We start from the raw sequence: 11,271 nt of genomic DNA, 5'->3' as shown, positions 1-11,271 counted from the left end.
GTCTCCCTTGGTGGCAATGAGGGCCTGCAAATTGGCGTGGTGATTCCCAAATCCCATGGCCTGGAGAGATTCCATTTGCTTGCTGAAACAAATCTCAGGGACTTGTAGAAGGTGGGAAGGGTCTCCAGCTAGGGACTGTAGCCTCTGCAGGACTGTTCCAGATTTGTGGCAGGACTCAGGCCCTTTGGGCTGGGCCATATCTGGCACATCCCAGATCCAGGGCACTGTGTCAGAGTAGCTGCAGCTGGGGGCAGGAAGCCAATCCAGGCCCCATAGGAAGGGTGCCACCCAGGGTAGAAGAACAGGAGCCTCGGTGGCCAACAGCTGCAGACCTTGCTCAATCTGCAGTATTGCTTGTGATGCTTTAGGGTTGGCTAGGGCTATAAGCATATCGAAAAGCTGTGTCTGCTGCAGAAATGCAGGCAGCTGCTGCCTTCACTGTCCACTTAGCTGGGGCACGCTCATCAGCAACATCACCTGGGCTGCCAGGGAAGGGTTGTTCAAAAGCAGTTGCATCACGCTTCCTGTGACCTGGGAGCTGGTCTGCTCATCCACCTGCTGGAGATCGTCCTCTAATTTCTGGTCAGAGCTATCTGGAGAGATGGTGGCATCTTTGTCATCTGCCTGGGGCTGCTGGTTGAGCTCTATGCCAGATAAAGCTGGTACCCCAGCTGGCTGCTCAGCGGCACAAGTATGACTCCGGCCACTGGTGGAGGTGGCAGCAGTGTTGGCCCTGGAAGTGTGGTTCACCTTATTGGGGGTAGCATTGTCTGAGTTGATTGAGGATACACAACGAGAACTTGCACAGATGACTCGGGCTGTAGGGGGCTGTGGAAGATGTTCCTGCCATTCCTGGGGTGGTGGTGGAGATGGGGGTGAGGACTGGACTTGTTCTGGCACTTGTCCTCCCAGGAGAGCTGTGAAAGGGTTGCCCCCAAGTGGATCCTGTGAGCTGTTGAGCATCTGGTCATTGAAGTCAGCAGAGTTCTGACCCAGGGCGTTGTCCCATCCTGGGATTGTCTCTAAGCCCACATGTGACTGTGGGTCCAGCGGATGCTCAAGATTCTGTGCAGGTTGCTCAATCTGCAATATCTCTTGAATCACGGCAAGGTTCCTGGCCAGCTCCAGGGTCTGCCATAGGATCTCAGAGTTGTCGAGGATGTGTGAGACTGCTGGGTTCTTCTGCATCAATTGTTGCATGTCTGGGTGTTCCAAGATGAACTGTCTCATGAAGTCCGTGTTGGACAGAAGCTGCTGGATGCTAGGATTCTCCAATATTCGTGCTATGCACTCTGGACTCCCCACTTCCAGGTCCTGGGTATGTGCCTTGGGAACATCTGCTGAGAGAGATGATTCCACTGGGGTGTGACTCACATCAGCAGGTTGGTATACCCCACTGCTGGTCCCTTTGCTGTTTTGGTCCCGGTGGTAGGGCTCATTGGTCGACAGTTTCTGGGAGGAATGGGCTAGGGATCTGGAGCCATTTTTGGACTTGATGACCACGTGGATGGTGTGGCCATCCAGGATGCCGCTTTGGCTCAGAGTGTCATGGTCTTTGAGAAGGCGGCCCATGAAGACGAGCACTAGCTGGTCCATTTGGCATTTAAAGTGAGCCGATAGCTTCTCCTTGAACTGCCTCACCGAGGTGTCATCGGCTATCATAAAGTCTTCCTGCTTGCCTGGTGCCTTCACTATCACCCGAGTGACACTCCAAGAGGTGTTCTTGTCCACAGGCAGCCCTGAGGGATACCCACACTGGGCCATCCTGGGTGTTCGAGCGATGACATGCGACATGGACCTTAGTGGGTGGGCAGATGGGGGGCAGGTGGAAGCAGGGGCAGAGGGGTGAGGGCAGACAAATATGTCCTCTGGCCTCTGTCTCAGGTGTCGTGTTCTCAGGCCACAGGCTGGTTTCCTTGTTGCCCCAAAAGGGATGAGTGACCAGACTGGAGCCAGGGATTTTGCAATGTTGTACCCCCACCCCAATTCTCCAGATATGGCCCAGCTGAGACCCGTCGTGGCTATGAATTCATACTTGAAATAAGGGAGGCTAAGAGGAGATGACTCGCCCAGGGCCGTCCCTCCCCCCTGCCCCACCCACCCAAAGCATAACCTCTTCAGAAAAGGGATATTGTGATGTCAACCCAAGCCTCACAGTCTCTGCCTCAACTAGCTGGGAAAGGAGACATATATGGGGAGACCAGGTCTCCATAATAAAAGAAAATAGGACAATTTTCCAGGAAACTGGGGACAAAGTTCTCAGAAAGCAACTATTAAAAGAACAGAATGCTTATGTAGGGTGTTTCTCTGTGGTGCTGTATGTGAATCCCTTGCAGGGACGTCAGGCTTGCTGTAGGAAAAGCTGGATCTGTTGAAGCCATAGATAAAACTGCATACCTGAAAGTAAGCAAGCAATTTTTCCCACAGGAAGGAGCTTATTACATTTTTAGTGATCTGGAAAAAGTGAAGCCTTACAAAGGAAAACGGAGTAAGAACAAAGTTTCTTAAGGGGAAGAGGATATTTTTCTCTGGGTCAAGCTTTTGGGATTCTAGATTTGATTGAGAGTGTTTCCATATGGTGGGAAAAGATTTCTTCTATCCTAGAAGCAGGAGCAGGGCTAGCCAGAGAGGCTCCTTCTAGAGGTAACAAACTAAAGGTGAATGAATCATCCCTTGCAAAGTATTTTTATTCACTTATCACTTGCTCTTTTCTACATGGTGTTACAGGGGAACTTTTAGAATGATTTCTTTCAATGTCCTAGCCCAGTCTTGACTGCCTACCTTTGTGTCAAAGCATTAAGGGGGAGAGACGTTTATAAATTAAGAAGTGAGTGCGGTGTGGTTAGCAGGAAATTCATAATTTAGGACAGGTTTAGACATCCAAAAAGCTGATGTCTTTTATTTAATTTTTATTTGGTTAGCAGATGAATTTCCTGTTAGTGGATGTATTAAAATATTTTTATGTCTATTGATATTTGGGTAAAGAATATATTGCTTATGTAAGCATGAGAATGCATGTCTGAATGTATATTTGTAAATATATGTATATGTGAAAATGGAAACATGAAACAGTGTGTGTGAAGTAACCTGATATCCTCTCTGTGACTGTGAAGACTAAGAAACCTTGAACATTCCTTCTACCTGCGTGGACAGGTGTTACATCATACAGATAGATAAGTGACAAGCAGAGAGTCTGGGCCTATCTGTCCTCAGTGTGTTGAAAATGAGCAAAGCAACTACAGACAGTTAGTCAGGAGACTTCCTGCCATCATATGAAAGGATTCTTTGTCTAAAAGGTCTGGATCTTTAGCCCAATTCATGTCAGAGCTTCATCATGTTCAGCTTTCCATTGCTTAACTCCTAGAGCAGGACTCAGGTCTAAGCCCCTCTCTCAATTGTGCTCAAAGTGAGATTGATTAGGACAGTGAAACACTGATTTTCACATGAAGACATGCCCATTTTCTCCCCAGGGACAGCATAAAGGGTTGAGAATAAGAAAAGGAAACTTCCACATCCCACTTTAATGATCAACTCCCCTGGATCTGCAGCACTGGAACCAGAGGATCTCAACCTGAGACCTGCAATTTTAAACCTAGCTCACAGGCTTCTACAATTGTAAGAGCTGGAGTCATAGTTTTGAAAACACAGAATGAGATGTGTTTTAAAAACTGAGAATCCAGCTCCTACAATTCTAGGTTTCTGGTAAAGACAAGGTAACATTGCCCAGCTAGTGTTTTATTTCCCAATCAAACTCCAATGAAATCCACTCAGACCACTATTAAAGAGGGCTTTAATGTGCTGATTGAGATAGTTATTGTAAAGAACTAACTAAACATGATCAATGTCTCCCAATCAGAGTTGTTGGCCATTTTGGGGAGTGGTCCACCTAGAGGGTCAGGAGAAGGACACACTTCTACCAATACTCTGCCCTGAGGTCTCAGGCCCTGGAGAATTTGTTCAGTTTGACAAGTGCACGTGGCGCCCAAGCCCCAGAGGGCATTTTGGCTGGTGGTCTTGGTAGCTTGGGCTTCAGTGCCAGGAAGCTGAGGTCATACGTAATCAGGTAGCCATCATTGTAGGCCTAGAGCTTGTGATCGGAAGGGCAGTCATTGATGCTTTGCAGCACTTCCAGCATCTCATCCAGCATGATGCTGAGACGGCACTCCTGCCCAGTGTTGGTATCAAAAGCATGGAAGATCTCCTCTTGGCAGGTGCTCAACGTGTGTAAGGCATACAGTACCCCACAGGCCATGAAGGCCCCTGACAGGGCTGGCCTGTACTGGCTGGTGCGCCAGGTTTTCTCCACCTCGAGAATGCCGGTGTTGAGACAACTCACAAGCAGGTTGCCCTTGCTCTCCTCAGTGGCATAGAGCACCCACAGCCCCTTCTCATCACCAGCAAAATCTAAGTTCTTCCAGGGCACACCAGCACAGGAGACGCGGTTGTTGTAGGTGGCATCCGGCAGTGTATGTTTCAGCACCAGGGTGTAGGAGGAAAGGTTGACCTTGGCTATGTCAGGTGTGCCATAGGAGTTAAAGTACATGAAGTTGTCATACACAGTATTGCCACTGCCCTCACCATAGCCCATGAACTTGTCCTTGTAGTTCTTCATCAGTACCAGGTCCTCACAGGATGTGTATAGCTGATAGTAGTCAGAGTACCTAGGCCAAGCCCCACACCAGAATCATCAGGGTAACGAAAGGCTACAGAAAACGAGCATGCTAGTGTTCTGATAGTGGGGGCTTTGGGAGTCAAATAGAACTGATGTGTAATCTCCCTTCTTTTACTTACAATATGCTATGACAACACATAACTGTAAAAAACAAAAACAAAAAACTGTAACATTAATAACAACATCAACAGCAATGATGCCTAATGGGCATTGTGCAGACATTATGTCATTTAATTATAGGAAAAAAGCTGTAAGGAAGGTTTATCCCTACAGATTAAGAGACCAGTTCTCAGAAAGGTTAGGTAACCTGCTCAAGGTGATAACAAAAATCTGTGACAAGAATAACAAAAAGCTCTGTCTCATTGATTGTAAGGACTGACCGAGATAATGAAAGTAAAACAATCAGTATTCATCTCAAAGTAAGCTATCAAAAATTGAGAGTTATTATTACTTTTTCTTCTTTATAGACACTCTTCAGTATCTAGACTTCACTGCCTTCCAGTGTGGTCTTGGGACACAGGTGTCCTGTAGCAGGACATGGTTCTGGAGCTAGGTTCAGGGAGATTTCATGAGGTCACTTTGGAAAGTCCTTCAAATCATCTCTGACTTATGAGGACTGTCATTCCTTAATATTGGCCAGTAAGTCTGCCTTATCCACAGAGGTTTTGAGAGGATTTAGAAACAATGGCATATAAGTGTGTTTCACATGCTGCAAAATGTCTATAGAAATTAGGGAACATTACCATCACTAGCACTAATCGTTCTGAGATGAAATTCCAGTGTGGCTTTTATGATTGGTCTGACCCACCTTCATCCTTCCCTCCCATGATCTCCTACTCAGTTGGGTCTTTAATCACACTTCTACAGGTGCTAATTTTAAACACCCTGTGTGTGAGTTGCATCTACCACCCTAGCCAGACTTCCTGTTTATTGAAGGGCTCATTCATGTACCCACTGATTCACTTAGCAAGTCTTTCATCTAATGAATATGTATCAGCACCTGCTATGTTACCCACACTTTTCTATGTAATCTCATGTGATACTTCTGTGTACTGAATTATCCTCATTTTAAACACAGCTAAGAATGGGTCTGAGATGTTAATTCATTTCTCCAAGGATATTTAGCTTTAAGTGGCAGTACTGAGATTCCAACTTGGATCTGTCGGACTCCAAGTCTCAAGCTTGGTCAAGTTCATCCTCCAAACTTCTTCTGAGAAGTTGCAACTCTGAGACCCAGGTGTGGAAGAATTTGTTCTTGAGATAAGACCAGTTTGTAGGGATAAAACTGCTTTGGATTGTGATGGGATTAGAAATTCCAGACAGTGGGTTTATGAAGGAAGCTATGTTTGTCCAGGGGCATGCCTAAAATAGAGAGAGGAAGCTGAGTTGGGGCCATAAGGAAACCGGTTAGGGTAGAGTAGGACACATTTGGAATAAACCTGGTTGCAGAAGAGAAATCATCCTGGACTCACCTGCTATCTCCCCTCAGAGGGGCCACCCAGTAAAGGGAAGAGCCTCGAGTGGGTGCTGAGTCTCGGCCCCAGGCACCTGTCTTGTAGGATAAGCCTCTCCAATCAACATGCACCATGAGGGGTCTGCTGACTTTCTGGTGGCCTCCATGGGCACAGGGACCTAGAGACGAGTTCAGGCAAGGCGTGAGCTAGGTGTGACACACAAAGTACACAGGAAGCAGACTGTGAAAGTATAAAAACCTTGTGTACATTTGAGTGAGTGTCCATATACTTGAATGCATTTATATGGGTATAAGAGGAACAATTTGCATGAACAGAGGTTAGTGTGTATGTCTGCACCTATCTCAGTCTGCATCCCTTAGTGATACACCAAAAAAGGAAATTAAAACTTTATTCTACATCGGATATTTACTGCCCAGCTGTCAGTCCTCTGGATACACCACAGCAAACCCTGTATGACCAACCCTGGCCTTGGGGAGATGAGATTTTGGGAAATTCAGTCTGAGGTCTCACCAGGCAGCATGGTTGGACCAGGATGGATGGAGGCCACTTCTTGCTCCTTCTCTGTCTCGCACTCTCTTAGCCGGCCCTCAAGGACATCCACCTCTTACAGGAGAGCCTGAAAGCCGTGCTGGTCATAGTCAGCTAGAAGCTTGAGTGTGAGGCTGGCATTAGCCACCTATGGAAATGCAATGTGAGGGATGTGGGTCACAGAGTGTTACTCATCACTGAACTCAGGCTCAAGGCCTTCCTCCCCAGAAGGAAGAGATTTTGGAAATTGTCAGATTCATGAGATTAGATAAGACAGAAGGCTGTAGAGAGGACAAAGATTTGTCAGTGCATCCACATATCAGGCTCTTGTGTTGATAGAGGAGGCCCCTAGCCCCAGTCACTCTTCCCTGGGCTTTAAGCTGGGTCACCAACTTCTGGGCTCCCTTCAGCTGCAGGTACAGCAGGATGAAAGCTGGAGTCTCATAGCGGGCAACAAGGGCAGCAGGATTGCTGAGCTCTAGAATGTGGTTCATTCCCAGGATTTTCAGTGCTGTAGGCATGCTCACTGACCTAGACATGGGGGAATGGACAAGTAGTTCCATGAGACAACACCTGTGGCTCTTCCTCCCAGTGCCACACAGCCTACAAAATACTCTCATATCTGCTACCTTATGTGCTTCCATTAAGAGCCCTTGAGGTGAGCACAAGGTGCTATTCCCATTTCATAGCTGAGGACACTCATATTCTTTTCACTGAAAAAAAGAAAAAGGCTCTTGCCCCTGCACCACCCAGATTCTCCCTTCTTTTACCTGGTTAGATCCCCACTCTCAGGAGTGATTTGGTGAGTCAGTGAATGGACAGACTCCTAGCTTGCAGTCTGGCCCCATCCCAGTTTTATGAGTAACCATCACAGAAAGCAACTGCCCACATCACACTGGTGATGCAACATTTCTACTCACTCTTCCCTACTTACAGAGCATCAATTCCAAGCTCACCGGCTTGGCCCACAAGTCTCTCAGTATATTGCCCCTATTTTAACTCTTCAACGCAAACTCTTTCCTGTCTCCTTTGTACTGGTCATTCCACTTCCAAGCCTCTTCTTGTTCTATACCCTCTTCCCATCTCCCAGTGGATTCTATCCATTAATTTATTCATTCACATAGAAAGCACTTCTTACAGAAGCCTTTCTATACAATATTACCAGTGAGGATCCCAAAACAGTACCTAATTTTCCCTCCATACTCAGGATTCAGCTAAAGATGCAGGTGAGCTTCCCTCAGCTCTTCCTCTACTGCCCAGGCTCATGCCCATGCTGGGTCCAGGAGAGTCTGTGCTTGTGTATCGTCCAGCCTTGCAGCCCCAACCTGAAGCTCCAGCTCTCACCCTGGACAGCTCCTGCTCATACTTGCTCATAAGCTCCTGGTCTGTACTTTGTAGCTGCTCCAGCTGCTGGAGGGGGATGAGGTGGCTGGACAAGTAAACAACACTGTGGCATATGCCATCCTCATCCACAGAGGCTGGCACACTTCTCACCAGGTGTAAAACATGGCCACAGGCATGTGAAGCATAGCAAAGTAAACTGAGGCACAATGTGCTGTCTGGGAACAAGGGGCAGGGAAGGAGGCTGCCCCTGCTGTGGACTGCCTGAGATCACCCCTCCCTGAACAGAATGTTGTTCTTGAGTATCTACACATCCTACCGCCATGAGCTTGAGTGACCCTTGCCTTGATTTCTTGGAACTAAAGTGCAGTCCCCTTCCAGCTCCTATTGGTAGGGCCACCCTCACCCTACATTGTGCAGTGGCTGGATGTGGCTGCAGCTCACCTAACAGAAGCAGACGTTTTCTTGATGCTCTGTGAGCGAGTGGAAAGCTGGTCTGAAGAAAAGTGGACCAGTTTAGGGGCTGCAATATCTCCACTCTAGAGATTTAGTGGATTCCCACAATTTCACTTTGTCTTGAAGACAGCAGGAGTTCCATATTGTCAAAGAAGGAAAATGAATATTACCAGCACCGTGGGGCACCAGAATCTGCGCTGATACTTATCATTCACAAGAATGGGACAAGGTATGACTTGTAATTCACGTTTTATAGTTGAAAAAACAGAGAATCTAAAACATATTTTGCTAAAACATGTGAGTAGCAGGTGACAAGGCTGCAAGCTGCCCCCAAGTCTAGGTCCTGTGCTTTTAGTCCTAAGGGAGAAGCAGAGCTCCAAGCTGTGTTGAGGTAGGTATGCAATGCAGCAGACACGGTGAGTGGGGGACGCAGCTCTCCGGCCTCAGCCAAATAGGGAGAGAGGAGAAAGGTTCTAGGGATGAGAGACGCATATCTAGAGGTCTTCTCCCCCTTGCCAATCATCTTACTTACATTCTCAGTCAGAGCCCAAACCCACTGATTCCAGAGCCAGCTTGCCTGAGTTCCACTTCTGGCTCCATGACACTGGGTGAATTACTTAGTTTCTCTGTGCCCCAGTGTCCTTGCATGTAAATGAGGATAATTATGTTTTATTTTAAGAATTATGTAGAGACTATATTTGTAAAGACTCTTACTGGAGTCATTTACGTTAGTTATTATAATTCCCTATGTCCATCTCTCCACTCCCACTTTGAGGCTGGATGGACCAGAATTGGATTGAAAACTCCTTGCCAAGTTGTTGACTAGGCCTGTGGCACCAGCTGGAGTTTCCTTACAGAACCTTCAAAAATTGACACATGTGGCCACTGTCCTCTGAATAGTCACACTCAGAGCTCCTATGGCCCTGGTAGTTACTCTGGCTGTGTCTTCAGCCTGTACTACCCAGTAGCTCAGCTTTTGGGGATAATGAAGCAGAGTTTACATCATAACCTACAATAGCCCAGGGGGGCTTCCTTTCCTCCAGCATCCTTAGCACAGGGAAAGGGTGTCAGACCTCTGCAAAAGAGAAGCCCTCATAAAATGGCAGGGTGTACAAAGCAGAATTCCTGCCTCTGTCCCCTCCATCCTTGTTTCCCCTCTCTCACCCTCTGCCCACCCAAACCAAGGGGTAATCAGAGCAGGCAGTGTATCTCATACTCCTTCCATCCGTCCCTAAGTCTCTCCACCCTCACTGTCTCCCACAACCCGGGGGTTCTTGAAAAAGATCAGAGCGATGAGGAAAGCCACCCCCACCCAAAGCACAGAGCCTTCTCCCTACCTGCCTGTGATCCTTCCCCACCTCCACCTGAGGCTGTCCTGGGAGCACTTGGGGCAGCAGCCGCAGAGTGGTCAGGAGAGCTGGGACAGGCTGCATCTTGCATCAGCTGCAGAAGTGGAGTAAGACCTTTGAGCTCCCCTAGGCTTTTATCTCTGGTCAGAGTAAAGTCTCAGCGGGAGGGTCAGAGGTTTTGACATCTGAAAGGACTGTGGGTAGGTGAGGGTGTGGAGCCGGTAAGGGGGTAGGGCGTGGAAGAGACGTGTTGTGGCAGACCAGGCTGGTGTCTCCAAAGATGGGGGGCACAGAGCTTCTCACTGCAAACAGGGTCTTTCTCACCCATCCCACCTCCCTGCTGGGCTCTCCTGCCCAAACAGATTAAGGAAAACCTGAGACATCCCGTGGGGGCCGTGGGATGGATCCCTTTCAGGAAAGATTATTGTCTTTCCCTTGACTTTGAAGGGAGGGACTGCTCTAGAAGGAAATGCAACCCTTCCTGCTCAGTCTTGAGGACAGAGCCATTTACTTAACTGTGTACTCTTGGATGAGGGTCAAGCTGCATGTCTGGGAGGATTGCTTTAGCAACACTGTGTTGCAGAAAAGAACTGATCCCATGAGAAACCAAGCACAACACTCAGAGAGTTGGAGAACTCCGGTTTATTGAGCCGGCGGACCCAGACGAGCGAACGCTCCAAAATTCTGGGGCCCCGTTTCAGGGGAGTCTTCTCCTTATATAGGTTAAAACATACAGCTATAATTGGTACAAACTGATTGGCTACAAATTACTATAGGTCACGGGCAGTTACATGGGGGGGGAGTTGCCATGGGTTACCCACATAGTAGGGGGTCCTAACAGGAACTTGTAGGAGCCGGACATTCCATTCCTATCAGGACTAAGGTCACAATTTGCATTCTCACATTGGTTGCTGGTTGAAGTTAATGGTCACTTAACAAGTCTATGTGCAAAGGGCCTCAAACAAAGGCTTGGGGGGGGGGGGGGGGCGGTGCCTGAGAGCGAGACATTCTTCCCTTACCTGATCACTCTTAGTAATTCATTTTACTGTTTAACTGAGAGTGGCGAGCAGGCCTTTGCAAGATAGAGAGTAAGCAATTACAAGTATGGAAGTTTCAATTTCCTCATCAACTGTACCAGCCTGCTCTGTTATGTGCCCTCCTCACCCCTAGAAAGTTGTCTCCTCCACTATTCTAGGCATCCTAAACATCTCCATCCCATCCCAATATTCAAACGTATCCCCTAATTCGAGCTCCTGAGTGCCAGTCACTTCCACTGCCTGGCCTCCAAGAAAGCTCCATCCAGTATTTTCTAACCAGCTACAGGAGCCTCTCAAGCCTCTAATCCTCTGGTCTCTTGCCTGGGTATCCCTACAGTGATGAGGAAGATTTGAAATCTATAGTTTGAGGCCTGCTGTGTGAACCCTGCCTGTTAATAATCACATAGAAATGA

At 47.7% G+C, this 11,271-nt stretch overlaps 1 protein-coding gene across 1 annotated transcript; it reads right to left on the bottom strand.

Annotated features, from left to right (window-relative positions):
- Window positions 1-435: 435 nt before the first annotated feature.
- Window positions 436-1,794, bottom strand: UBQLNL (ubiquilin like). Its single transcript, XM_057747607.1, has one exon. The coding sequence runs from the start codon at window positions 1,792-1,794 to the stop codon at window positions 436-438; it is 1,359 nt and encodes a 452-aa protein (XP_057603590.1).
- Between the last annotated feature and the right edge of the window lie 9,477 nt (window positions 1,795-11,271).

This window comes from Hippopotamus amphibius, chromosome 9, assembly GCF_030028045.1.
Source record: "Hippopotamus amphibius kiboko isolate mHipAmp2 chromosome 9, mHipAmp2.hap2, whole genome shotgun sequence".
NCBI classification, from domain to species: Eukaryota; Metazoa; Chordata; class Mammalia; order Artiodactyla; family Hippopotamidae; genus Hippopotamus; species Hippopotamus amphibius.
This window is presented reverse-complemented; position numbering and strand designations above follow the sequence as displayed.